This window comes from Sceloporus occidentalis, unplaced genomic scaffold (assembly GCF_023333645.1).
Source record: "Sceloporus occidentalis isolate IW3139 unplaced genomic scaffold, rSceOcc1.0.p SCAF_77, whole genome shotgun sequence".
In the NCBI taxonomy this organism is placed as follows: Eukaryota; Metazoa; Chordata; class Lepidosauria; order Squamata; family Phrynosomatidae; genus Sceloporus; species Sceloporus occidentalis.
This window is the reverse complement of record NW_028317057.1, coordinates 2,829,593-2,844,596: the sequence shown is the minus strand read 5'-3', so window position 1 is coordinate 2,844,596 and position 15,004 is coordinate 2,829,593. Positions and strand designations below refer to the sequence as shown.

General features: G+C 40.5%; 1 protein-coding gene across 1 annotated transcript; it reads left to right on the top strand.

Annotated features, from left to right (window-relative positions):
• The first annotated feature begins 3,456 nt into the window (after positions 1-3,456).
• Positions 3,457-14,639, top strand: LOC149285574 (LRP2-binding protein-like). Its single transcript, XM_089495206.1, has 7 exons — positions 3,457-3,558; positions 4,902-5,015; positions 5,506-5,648; positions 5,844-5,949; positions 7,930-8,153; positions 13,595-13,760; positions 14,574-14,639. Exons 2-7 carry the CDS (start codon positions 4,980-4,982, stop codon positions 14,637-14,639), a joined length of 741 nt encoding a protein of 246 aa, XP_089351332.1. The 5' UTR covers positions 3,457-3,558; positions 4,902-4,979.
• Positions 14,640-15,004: the final 365 nt, after the last annotated feature.

Here is a 15,004-nt window from a genome sequence, read left to right as displayed (position 1 = left end):
TTCAGCATTCACTTGGCCAAAACTGAAAAAAAAAAAAAAAAAAAAAAACTTTAAAATACTTTATTCAAAGTAACACCAAAATTAGACAAAAAAATCAACAACAATATTAACATATATATACACACAAACACACATATATATAACAACAATCACAATCCTATCATGCCCAGGTTCTAGCATGTGCTGGCTGACTTAGCATGATAGGAGTGTGATTGCTGTTTGCAATTATATATATATATATTAATACTGTCATTGAATTATTCTGTCCAATAAAAGTGTTAACACACCGAAGTTGGACCAAAAAATAATTTATTACAGCAATCACACTCCTATCATGCCTAGGCAGCCACTACATGCTGGAATCTGGGCGTGAAAGGAATGTGATTACGGACTCCCTATGCCAAGCTATCCCCCAACACTTACACATCCATGCTATCTGAAACCCTCATTCACAAACATTCAGCATAACACCCATCACTCTCACACACTTACATTCAGCATAACACCCATCACTCTCACACACTTACATTCAGCATAACACCCATAACTCTCACACACTTACATTCAGCATAACACCCATCACTCTCACACACTTACATTCAGCATAACACCCATCACTCTCACACACTTACTAATCCACTCTTTCCTTTTTCTTTTCTTCTTTCACTCTCACTTTTCCTCCTCCTCCTCTTCTTCTTCTTCTTCCTGTCCTTCCGGTGCACTGAGCGCGGAAGACGGTGGGCGTGGCTTCAATGTTGTGCCGCGCGCATCGTTTCTGAAGGCGTGCCGGCATGGTGGCACCCCTCAGATGAGCGGCAGCGGGGGCGGACCGCCCCCCTCCCCCCCACGCCAGGTACGCATGACGGCCGCATTCAATCCTGCTCGCGGCCGCTTAGTTTTTAACTTTGCGGCCGCAGCCGCAAATGCTCGTCCGTCCGGCCCACCGGCCCGGATTTAGGGCGGCCTGGGGGGCAATTGCCCCCCTGCCCCCCGGCCCAGTCCGCCCCTGATATATATATATATATATATATATATATATGTTTTTTCAGTGGTCTGATTTAATGGTGGAAATTATTAATGCCCCCCAGTTTGACTGTGGTATCTTGTGGGCCCCCCCTATATATTGTTTCTAGAGTCGCCACTCATCTTCAGGAATATCTTGGATAAAATCTGTTATCACCTGTGAAAACCAACACAGACACAAATCTAATGCTGCAATCAAAATGAGACTTACGTGTTCTTGAGAAGCATCAGAGGTTGGATAGAGACACCAATTATAAATGCACCTGGATAGAGAGCACAGAATGAGCAATGATCTCCATCTCTGCCCATCATTTATTCATGCACCTACTCCGTGTCACTCTGAAGTTGAAAATACGAATAACGGGCTGGAAGGGTAACAGCTTTATATAAACCACACCCCAGATGTTATAATTGCCAGCTGCTGTGCCCTAGCTCGCGAGTCCCGACCCTACAGCTTAATGAATTTTTACCACTCTCCGCTCGGGCACACAGTAACCAAGAACATGGCCGCCGCCACTCCATGACGGCGACGTTTTTTCCCGTTTGGGACACGTCGTATTCGTTAGAGTCCAGGGTTGCTAGGCAACGGTAACATTGGTTACCAAAGCTAAAGGAGAAAGGCGTTTTGCGGCACTTGCTAGAAACCCTCCAGTTTTGGTATATGTGTGCCTAAAGGAGATATAAATGTATATTATCTTCAGGCAAATATGTGGTAGATATCTGGGTCCTGCTGCGTGGCCTCAGAAGATGATTACTCTGTTCAGACGTAATTACTAATCAGCTAAGTTATGGTATATATGATTTCCCCTACAGGTGCCAAGGTAAACTTTCCAAATATATATATGTGTGTGGGTGTATAATGTGTGTATATATATATATATGTGTGTGTGTATAATGTGTATATATATATATATATATATATATATATATGTGTGTGTATAATGTGTATATATATATATGTGTGTGTGTGTGTATAATGTGTATATATATATATATATATGTGTGTGTGTGTGTGTGTGTATAATGTGTATATATATATATATGTGTGTGTGTGTGTGTGTGTGTGTGTGTATAATGTGTATATATATATATGTGTGTGTGTGTATAATGTGTATATATATATATGTATGTGTGTGTATAATGTGTATATATATATGTGTGTGTGTGTGTATATGTCTGTACATATACATATATATATATATATAGTCTTGCAGCTACATATATGTATAGAGAGAGTCTTGCAGCTATTTGATATATATTTGATATATATATATATATAGTGAGTCCCCCCCTCAAAGATTTCAGTTTGTTTTGTAATTGAATTGTTCACGTTATAGGTCACATTAAAGGTGAAAAAAGTTCTGACATGATTTATCTTTGTCTCATTCTTTAAAATCACAAGAACCTGGCATCTTAACAGTGGTGTGTAGACTTTTTATACCCACTGTATATATATATATAATCAAATAGTTGCAAGACTCCAACTCCTATGCTGCAAAGCTATCTTCTGTAGTCTGAGCTGCTGGAGGTCTTGGCGTTGCGTCTATGGCGCAACGCCAAGATTAACGGGTTTTGGGTCAAATTAAACGTATTAGAACAGACAGGAATCATGGAACTTTTGTAATATGGAAACCGCAGAAGTGGAATAAAAATGACACCTTTAATGGCAAAGCCAGATATGTCTAACATTGCTTTCTTTATAAGTGAAGACGTATAATTGGCTATAATTATGTAATTGGCTATATATATATATATTCCTATATGCAGAACTGAAAGAAGGATACAAGTCTAAGGGCCATATTGTCCCCATCCAAGGCATCTCTTCTTTAGTTCTTTCCATCTTGCCCAGGAATAAATGCGACATATAAGGCTAATTTATTAATATATGGAAGCTGGTGTAGGGGTCATCATGTGGTTAGAATGCTTATAGAAACCGTAACCATTATGTGACACAACCGGTTATCCATATTGAGATCTCCTCATTCTTTACTTCCAGTGTGAAAGATGAAGAAGCTGAGCTCGGAGTCGCTGCCGAAGACACGAGAAGGGGACATTTTGAATACTGTGTATCAGCTGCCTGGTTTCCCACAGAGCGAGGAAAGATCTGCCTCTACAGGTATACCATAGACATAAAGCAACAATTCCCATGTGCTTCCAATAACAACCCCCATTACTACAGTAAGCTTTGTGTTATATATTGATTTATGAGGTGGATTTCTTATATTGCGGCTCTGTCATATGAAAACTTGAGGTTAAACAAACCAGTGCTATGGCAATATCCAATAGCAATGCAATGTGCAGATACAAATGGCTGCATGGTCAGAAGATTCATTAAGCTTATGGCTGAAAGGCGCAACACAATAAATACAAAACAACCGTGTCCTTATTTTGTATAGCGTGTCAATCTACTTTTGTCTTTCCTTAGATTACAATCGTGACGGATTATTGAAGACAGCAGAAAGGTACCTTAACACACAAATTCAGGAAGGAGACCCCCAGGCACATTTCCTTCTTGGGCAACTATATTTTGAAGAGGTTGGACTTGTGTTCTCTCATTATCTCGATAATGCATTACGTGATTACCAGAACTTAAACCTTTAACGACGATGGGGCAATTAAACATAACACTGGGGCGTATTAAGGAGATATTGTTTATTGGCATTGGTGTGGTTCATATTGTTACACGGACCAGTCTTATGGTAAATACTAGTCTTAAGATTTTGTTTATATTGTAAGAAAATAAGTAACTATATAGAGAGGGAGGAAAAGCAGATGTGGCAGGTCTATCCCTCCTATGTTATTCTAGAATGAGGAACATCTTGACATGTAAAAAAAATCCATAGGGTCACATACTAATTCTGATAAAAAGTGTCAAATACCAAGCTATATAAGGCAATATTTTGTGGGTTGCTATCAAGATTGTATCATATTTGGCAATTTTTCAAAATTCCTTTTCTTATAAATAGAATTTTGACCTTTAGTCCGTGGTATAAAAATAATGGGGCTATTTCTGGGTTTGCCTGTATGGTGATGTGTATTAAGCTGGATAACGAGGCGTCTATACAGCTTTACAATGTTATTCTTTGGCCACAGTCACTTTTTAGTATGAGATTTAAATAATACTAGGCATGACATGACAGAGACTGAAAATTCAGACTTAATGTCTTCTTTTCTACATTTTTATTATTATTATTATTTATATAGCACTGACAATTTACGCAGCGCTTCTTGCAAAACATATTCAGAGTATGACACAACTAGAATTAAGATAAGCTGATATTTAGGGAAAGTGGGATCTGCTTGCAATCTTATATATGGTCTGCAACACAATCAATTTGGTAACTTTTTTTTTTAATATCCTTGCCTTTTTTACAGTGATTCCAAATCTTACCCATTGTGTGATTATTAGTCATAAGAGGTATTTTTTTGTAAAATGGACACAATTCACATTAAAAACTAGTGTAAGCAAACAAGATCAGTTGTTCCTGTATGACTATAAATAAGTATTTGTTCACTATGGATGGCTATGTATTTTTTATAATGTTGCTTGTAACAATTATATATATATATATATATATATATATATATATATATAAATATATAAATATATATATATACTGTATGTACCAATGCCTAGCATGAAGTGACATGCAACAGTTTGAGTGACATGGGCTGTAATCGCAGACTCTCTACTCCATACTTTGCAAGCAGTGAAATGTAACGGGTAACACATACACATACTAACACCTGGCTAACATGCGGAATTAACGAACACAGTCATCAAAGTCATTGGGACTTACAGTATGTTCCTGCCGTGCATTGACAAGGAATTCCTCACGTTGGAGGCAAACAGCTTAATTTTGTCTCTTTCTTTGCAGGGTTGGTATAAAGATGCATTAGTACAGTTTGAGAAAGTAAAGGAAAATGACTACCAGGCTCTGTATCAGGTTGGAGTGATGTATTACGATGGCCTGGGAATCGAGGAAAACCCAGTGAGTGCTATGCGGTGCTTCTGTCTCATTTGGTGCAATTCTTTCAGTTTTCTATTATTTTTGCATCTGTGTCCCATGCTTCACGTCTGCGTAATCTTTATGCCTTTGCCTCTCTCACCACATCTCTTAGCTTGTCTCTCTCTTTACTCGTCACCCTAGAACCAGACAGCCCACTTTATAACTTTTATCTATACATCTATACATTTTAAATGACAGCAAAATGAGTATAATAGAATTTCCCCATCTGAAGAAATTGTGCCTAAAGATCTAAGGTGTTGGAACATAAGAAACAATCTGCAGAAACCCACTATGCATTCGCCTCTTTCCCCCGACCCCCACGTCAGCCACTTAGCTTGCACTTGTTCTTGCTCAATTTTTGTACGCACGTTTTATTTAGGATATGAAGCACACCATTCAGATATGGGTGCGGAGCGGTGAGTTATATCATGTTTCAGTTGTAATTATTAAACAATTTTGTTTCCTTGCTCAGGAAAAAGGGATAGAATGTATGAAGAGAATAGTTGCATCTAACAGCCCCAAAGCGAAACACTTAAAATACGCTGCAGCATACAATTTGGGACGAGCGTATTATGAAGGATATCGAGTACCTCATTCAGATACGGATGCAGAAAGGTAACTATGTCTATTGTGACACCTTTTCCCAGGTGTGTAGATGAGGTGATAGCATAAAAGAATTACTTGGCCCCTCTAGTTTGCCTTTTCTAAATCTTTTTTTTTTTTTACATATTAACTCCTGTTACTACCCTTTCTCTAAGGTATAATTTGTAGATGTACGTGTAAATGAATGATCATATTATGTCTCCGCAGGTGGTGGCTTCTTGCTGCTGACAATGGGAATCCCAAAGCAAGCATCAAGGCTCAGAGTGTGCTGGGAATGTATTATACAAAACCTCCTAACCAAGATCTGCAAAAGGTTATAACACAGAGCTGGTTATTTTGTGACAGAATAAGGTTTCCCTTGTTTCATTTATAATGAGCAGCTCAAATAGCTATATTATTTTTATTCTGAGGCCAAGTGAAAATGAATCAAATTGATTGTATGTAAAATATAGAGCGATGTGCTTTATGGTTGTCTCAATGAGGCAATTTATTATACACAATGTTAACCTCACAAAAGAGAACCACTCAGCCCATCTTGTCTGCCTTGTAAAAACCGTATTGATCCTGGTCTGCACTGTATTAAGCTCTAGCACTTTTACTGGGGGCACTTATCTACCAACCCCCCCCCAGTGAAATACATTTGATTTTGCAGAGTACAGGGTGGCTTTTACTCATCCCATACTTACTTTAAGATAACCTCCCAATGCTCGATGAGCCACTGCTGAACATTTGAATCCACGTAATACATCGCCACTGCTGTGTGGTGCTTCATGCCATGGGTGACCTGCGTGCTGTGCTGGCAGGGGGGAGTCCAGCTCAGAGACTAACCCTGCTCATTGGAGGCATATATAAGCCAAACATTCTGCTGTTTGTTTCTGTGCTTCTGGAACCCCAGCTACATTGTATGGATAAGCTAAACTAATTAAAATAGAGGTCATTCATGCCCTGGCATTCTAAGAAGTGATCACAGCCTTTTCGGCTCAGTAATTTAGAATATCATTTATCCGGTGCAATTCAGCAGACGGAATTGATAGTAAAGAGGACCATTAGATTGCTTGGGACATGGAGACAGATTATTGTACATCATAAATTGCATTTATGATCAATCACTAATTCAGATTACAGCAGTACCTGTGCTTTCATTTGATTTTATAGGAAGGTTAACAGGCAAAGCTTTGTGAATCCGCTTGGCTGTTTTTATTTCAATTTAATTTTATGATGAGTAGAAGCGGCAAACCTAACGAGAGCTAAGAGTCACGAAGGACACGTAACTTCCAATATGCGGGCGTTTGAGAGTATTTATAACGATAGCCATCAGATTCTTAGAAATTATGATATGTCTCAAACTGGAATCTAAATTTACTTTGATTAAAAAAATACCTGGCTTCTTCTCCTCCTTCCCAGTGCTAAAGACAAATGTCTTCATAAAGATGCCGAGTAATAATGGCTGCCAAGCATGCGGAGACTAACTGGTATTACATTACAAGTTACTGGTTTATATTTATCAAGTGGTTTGCCGCGGTCACTGCTTTTGTGCAGCCCGCAGAACGTGTCATTAGTGAATTCACCAGTGGATGGCGACAATGCTCACCGCAATCCAAAGACACTACCTGTTCCTTATAGACGTTCGCATGCTATCTGTGATGTTTAATACCTTCGTGGCTCCTAAAATTGTATTATAATGCAAGGTTAGGTATAGTAACTGCACAGTGCTAATGTCACATATGGTCACAATTTTTATGAATTGCATATTAATGTTACATTTTATTTTGTCTTTAGTTATGACGCATTAAACTGGGAGCGGACTATAAACACAGAGTGTTCTGTCTCCTAATGTTTCAGCTCCTTGACTTCCCTATACATTAGTGTATAGCGAGCTTCAGCTACAGGAAGAGCTTTGGGGCCTGTACAATAGACGTTACATTAAAATCTCCTTACACATTGAATTATACATGAGACAGGGCCAGCTCAAACTGTCACACTGGAATAAGTTACCAGTGTTGGCTCTTCATAATAAACAGGGAACTAAGAAAATTGAAACCACAACTCCCTGCAAACTACCCATTTAGTTAATAAACCCCATAAATACACAACAAACCCAGTTAAAAGAATTGAGTGGTCGGTGACATATTTACTTTTTTGGGGTTGTGCAGCGGATGGGATTCTCCTTGCCGCGTAAAATCATGCATCTTGTACGCCATGTCCTGGCTTCAGGATTTATTACTTGATCAGTTTCAGGTTGAATTTCTTTACTTGAGTTTGTGTTTTTTTCCCGTGGCCTGCGCTGTTTCAGGCCTTTTTCTGGCATTCAGAAGCTTGTGCTAACGGAAGTTTGGAGTCTCAGGGTGCTCTCGGTGTGATGTATCTCAACGGACTGGGTGTGAAGAAGGATTTGCAATCTGCCATGGAGTGTCTGAAGGAAGCCGCCGAGCGTGGAAATGCATACGCGCATGGACATCTGGTCAGCTACTACTATCACCGGAAACTTTATACAACTGCTGCTGAGCTAGCCAAAAAGTAAGAACACGGCTTGTTCCTTGTGTAATATCAGGTATTAAAGGCAAAATACAGATTTATGTGCACATACACTATTTCATGTTTAGATACGATCAGCAGAGTCAGATGCTCTGTACACGCGTAACATTAGTACATACGTAACGTTAGAGAGCCTGACAGGCATCGACCCCATCTGTAATGATAGAGAGCAGAAGCGCTGACATAAAATAGTGAAATTGTTTTTATAACCGCTTTATTATCAGGGTTTTTCGCACCCTAGTGACTAGCCTATGTGCCACAAACCCATATGTTTGCTAATGATTCCTTCTGTCATGTTCGCTGTGCCAAAATTATGCGAACAGTAACCGCACACATGCAGCATATGCCCTCTTAACGCACCTCGTTAGTTTTATTATTTTTTAAACTTTTGAGTTGTCATTCTTAACATGAATTTCTGGCTCCACCTGCCACTGTTAGGAAAGTCCCAAATCCCAAAGCATTATTGCAGCAACCGTTGTTTAGTATGGACCAACAGTCTGAGCTTTACGAGTCTGTCCCTTTAAGTCTTGACCTATGAGATTTGAGTAAGACACTTCGGCCCCTTTCAGTCTTGACCTATAAGATTTGAGTAAGACACTTCCGCCCCTGTCAGTCTTGACCTATGAAATTTGAGTACGCCACTTCAGCCCCATTCAGTCTTGACCTATGAGATTTGAGTAAGCCACTCTTTCAGTCTTGAATTAAGTACATGGGATGAAAACACAAAATACAAATATTGGCTCCACAGAGTAACAGAGAAGGGATGGGGTTACTGGGACCCTACTAGCTGATAAACTCTATAAACTAAACTAAAATAGAGATGAATACACCTGAAAATCTCATTAACCCCATCTGGACAGGGCAGAGCTGTATCCCTAGTGGTTGCTAATTAGTCCGGCAGTGCGGCAGCTACAGATTCTATAACCTCTGGTGCGACTCCTGTCCAACAGTCCTGCGTAACTCCTCCTGGATATCTCTTGTGTGATGGAATCACGTTTCTCACCACAATTATTTAACAATTCAAATAACATTTAAATACATTGCAATTTCCATGGTGAGCGGGTGTGTACAGGAGACCACTACAAAGGGGGTCCTAGCAAGAATTATACTCATCACCAATGTTCCCTCTAATTTTTCTTAGGTGGTGTGCGCAGAAAATTTCTCTTGTGCAAAAATTTTCCCAGAGCCAAAATTTTGTGCATACAATATGCTTCTGCAAACGTTACATTTAAATTGTTATTCTATATTTTTGGTACTCGCTCATGGTTAATAACACTACATTATAGTGCGATAATGTAGTATTAGTTACACAACAGTATTACTTACTGTAATGTTTTTTTAAAGGTGAAATTCTCACTGCATAAGTAAATTATGAGCGGATCACGAGCGGAGGCTCCAGGCCGCATAAAGGATAAAAAAAAAATTGGGAAAAACTGTTGAGCGCAGGGGCGTACCTACAGTATTTGGCACCTGGGGCGGATCCTGTACGTGGGACCCCCACACACACACACACTTTAAAACTGCATAGCTTCTATCGTTAGGCAAACATTGACAGGGGTACAGCATAACTGTTATCATTATTTACTAAGGCAGACATTGAAGGTGGTACAACATAACACCTATCACTATATACTGAGGCAGACATTGACGGTGGTACAACATAACACCTATCACTATATACTGAGGCAGACATTGACGGTGTTACAGCATAACTGCTATCATTATATACTGAGGCAAACATTGACGGTGGTACAGCATAACTGCTATCATTATATACTGAGGCAGACATTGACAGTGGTACAACATAACACCTATCACTATATACTGAGGCAAACACTGACAGTGGTACAGCAGAACATCTATCACTATATACTGAGGCACACACTGACGGTGGTACAGCATAACACCTATCACTATATAGAGAGGCACACATTGACCATGGTACAAGCCAGACATTGACAATATTGCAGCATAACCCCAATCACTATATACTAAGCCAAACATTGATGTGGTGTAGGCCTACCACTTTAGTGTCTGGCCTAGTATCTATATATATACACACACTATATATATACTATATATATCTATATAGGGATGCACCAAAATGAAAATTCTGGACCTGAAAATTTAGCATTCACTTGACTGAAACTGAAAATGACCCCCCCACACACATTTAAAAACAAAAAAAACACTTGTTGCTTGGGCATGATAGGAGTGGGATTGCTGTTAGCAATTATATATATATATATATATATATATATATAAATTAATATTATCGAATTTTTCTGTCCATTTTTGGTGTGTTACTTACTTTTAATAAAGGTGTGATTAACACCAAAATTGAACAAAAAATATATAATTGCTACCAGCAATCTCACTCCTATCATGCCCAGGCAGCCAGTACATGCTGGAACCTGAAGATGATAGGAATATGATTACAGTCTCCCTATGCCATGCTATCCCCCCCCCCACACACTTACACATCCATGCTATCACACACACACACTACAGCTTAACACCCATCACTCTCACACACTTACTAATTCACTCTCACAGAATGTTTTCCTACCTTTTCTCTGTCTCTGTCACCTCCTCTTCCTTCTTCCTCTTCTATGTCCTCTCCTTCCTCTCCTTCTGGTGCAGTAAAGACGGCCTTAGGCGTTGTGGTGCCCTGTGCGGACTACTCCTCTGGCGCCCCCCCTCACTACCCCCCCTCTGCCCCTTCAAACTAACCCCCCTCTCTGCTCCTTCAAACTACCCCCCCTCTGCCCCTTCAAACTACACCCCCCTGCCCCTTCAAACTACACCCCCCTGCCCCTTCAAACTATACCCCCCCTGCCCCTTCAAACTAAACCCCCCCTGCCCCTTCAAACTATACCCCCCCTGCCCCTTCAAACTATACCCCCCTCTTCCCCTTCAAACTTCACCCCCCCTCTGTCCCTTCAAACTACACCCCCCTGCCCCTGCAAACTACACCCCCCCTCTGCCCCTTCAAACTAAACCCCCCTCTGCCCCTTCAAACTACACCCCCCTGCCCCTGCAAACTACACCCCCCCTCTGCCCCTTCAAACTAACCCCCCCCTCTGCCCCTTCAAACTACACCCCCCCCCCTTACCTTGTTGCCGGAGAGCGGGAGGCATCCATCTTCTCGCTCTGCCGCGGTGCCGGCATTTCATGTTGAGCGCCGGAATAGTCCGGCACTCAACATGAGATGCCGGAACCGCAACGGAGTCACGGAGAGTAATTATGTTAAATAAAGTTTAAAAAAACAAACAAACAAAAAAAACCCCGATGTTTTAATTCCCGGGCAGGCGCCCCTGCTACCATGTCGCACACCCCTAAGGCCGGCCCTGGTGGGCGTGGCTTCAGTGCTGTGTGCCGGGTTCTGACATCAAATCCCGACGCACGGCATCAGTTGCCGCGCGCATCGCAAGGGAGCAGGATCGGAGGTCTGTATTAACAGACCTTTCGCTCCCTTGATTGATTTTAAGCCGGTTGGAGGGAGATCCTTGATCTACCCAACCGAGCTTGCTCCACTAGCGGCAGACATTACTGTCCGTCTCTGGAGAGGTGCTGTGCACACAACCGGTAGCGGACCGCCCCCCCTTCGGTACGCTACTGGTTGTGCGCACAATTTTTGTCCATTTGCGCTCCCTCTGAAAGCTATGTGCGCGCGCACAAGCGCACAGCTTAGAGGGAACACTGCTCATCACTACCCACTATCTCACAGTTGGTTAAAAAAAAAATGTTTGCCCGAGAGCCTGGAAACCATGAAAGCTTTTTATGGTCAGGGAAGGACTGGATAACTGGATCGATATCACATTAAGGGCAAAATGTAACAGAAAACCTAAAGAGTTCTTACTAAGGAATATATTTTACTGCCTCCCTCTCCGAGAGTTAATAATGTATCCTCCGGCCAACTTCCAATAACGGTTATAATGACAAAGAAGTTCATTTTACGTATTGTACTTTATATTTTGTTACCGTGGTTACTCACTGGATGCTCCCTATACAGTTTGATTTGCATTTAGCATTTTCTGAGCCAGGCTGCTGGAGAATTGACAAATCTTTAAAAACAACTGTGTATAATTCCAGAAATGATCTGTAATGTTGGCTAGCTGGAGGCATGCTGATCACACAAAGCAGCACCTCCAGCTGATCAGCAGAGAGAAAATGATTCCGTTTTAACAACAAAAACTTTATGCCACTGTGACATCATAGGAAGCAGAAACTACATTTTATTTGTTAAATTAAAATCATTATAAAAATTTACAGTTAGTTGCCACTCCAACCACAGTAATCCAATACCGGTAAACTGTTATTCAGCACCTTGGACAACGCCGGAGGTGACTGAAGCAAGTGGCCCAACTTACTTTTCCCGTACAGAGGAAGCTTTGTAATGGTGCTTATGGAATAAAATAAGTACTGCAGGGACAGGCTTCTTGTTCTTAAGATCTGAATGAGTAGTCCTCCTTGGTGGTAGAAAAGACGTGACTCCAGCACCAGCAACGTTTTGTAAGAGTGGTGGAGGAGACAGAATAGAGGGAATAATAGTCCTATTTAACCAAACTTTTGTGAAAACAAGACGAAAAAAATCAGAAAGTACAAGTTTTACTAAATATATTTAACTAAGTTCTAGAAACATAGCATTTAATGGCAGATAATTCTTTAAAGATTCAAACTTTAAGGAGATCCAGACTGTGAAATGACAAAGATGTAACGCAGTTCCGCTTAGTAAATCTAATATGCTTAGTAAATCATACTGGATTGCAAAAGGGAGAAAAACAAGGAGGGCCCAGAAGTATTTGCCCATTGGGTTTACTGTTGATTCGATCAATCATTGATTGTAGGTAGCATATTGTTTGTGCTTGAAGTTCGTTCAGTAGATACTGGTTTGTGGGTGAGCACCAGAGGCATTAAAAAACCGAAGAACTAAGTGTTACTTATAAAAACGTTCTAGCACCATATAGATCAAACTGCGTGTGCTACCCGGTTCAACACTTTTCATCCGGTCATAGATTTGATTGAAGTAGTATGTCCTGGCCAAGACTGATCAGTCCAAAGGGATGCAGCCGCTAAGCCCTTAATCTAGACGATGAGCCTCCATCATACACTGGAGCTCTTACTCAATGATCTCCCCTTAAACCAGCCCAGTAATCCTACATACGTGCATCTCCGTAGTAATACTTCTGGGTGAGCACATGTGGAGCGCCAGTATTTGTCATCCTTTGCTAGTGATCTGCACAAAGTAGACTAGTGAAGGACCCCTGTTGCATGCAAGGTTTGGGCATTAGCCTAGGACAGTGACCCTCCCCATAAATACAGTATGCAGTGGGTATTGTGGTGACCTGCTACACAGCGCTGTGTATATTAACTTCTGATATAATGTTGTTCTAATGTAATGTTTGTACTTTATCCGATAGGATCATACCATATGACAACATAGAGCTCCTAGCACAGGCTACAGATTGCCTTCCCACATTCACGGCCAAAGGAGTTGCCATGGCCACTTTCTATTTGGCCCGCTGCCTTCAGCTTGGGTTAGGCATAAAACAAGATACAGCCGCTGCCATGAAATATTATGCCAAGGTAAGCTACAGTATGGCTTTAGTTTATGGAGAGGGTGGTGGAGGCATGGAAAAGCCTTCAAGCAGAAATGCTAAAGAGTTAATACAGTGAAGGAGTTTGATTGATAAAGGTATTCAGAAATTAGGCAGATGAATGGGTAGTACAGTCATGGCCAAAAGTTTTGAGAATGACACAAATATTAATTTGCAAAGTGTGCTGCCTCAGTTTAGATGATGGCAATTTGCATATACTCCAGAATGCTATGAAGAGTGATCAGAGGGATTGCAATCAATTGTCAATTAATTCACATCATGCCAGGGTGGATTGCAGAGGTCGTGAAAAAGAAGGAACAACGCTTTGCATAAATTTAATGTAATTGTCAATAAAAGCCTTTGACACTTATGAAATGCTTGTAATTATACTTCATACCATAGTAACATCTGACAAAAATATCTAAGAACACTGAAGCAGCAAACTTTGTGAAGACCAATACTAGTGTCAGTCTCAAAACGTTTGGCCATGACTGTAGATGGGCTGAATGGTTCCTCTCTGCTGACACATTATATGTCTCTAATACTGACAGTATTTCTTTATGGGACTTGGACATTTATTGGATATATTTTAATATCCATTCTAGGATAATGTAAGCATTTTGTCTATTTTGTGAGCTAAAGACATAACCTCAGTACTTGGTATAAAGAGAATCTGAGAAGTACTTGGGCCACAATCCTCAGAAGCCATATGATGTTCGGTGCCTGATTTGCTGTGTTATCTGGTTGGCGTGATACATACTTGCTGCTACTTACCACTTCTTACATTTACTTGTGTATCTAGGCTTGCCGCCTGGATATCAATGTAGCTGCAGATCTGCACTTGGAACTCATCTATGGAAGAATCTAACTTCAAATCCAGGCCTGACGTGGGAATGAATCTACATCTCAGTTCATCTACATAGTATTCACACCATTTGTTCTTTAAAGCTCTGTTAACATGGTGACATCTCACTGTTTGCCCAAATATGTGGATACCCTTGGAATTAAAAGCAAGTTTTAATTACATCCATGAGTACCTTTATTTACAACACAGCGTTCATTCTAAAAAGCAACTAATTCATGCACAATATATGATTTTTTTATGATTTAAGTAATAGTTTTCTGTGCATCTGCATCATATGACCGGGTTTATGTTCAATGCAATGACGAGGCTAAAAGAAAAATCTATATAGCCATATTGGTCTAGCTATCATAGTTGTTTATATGTATATA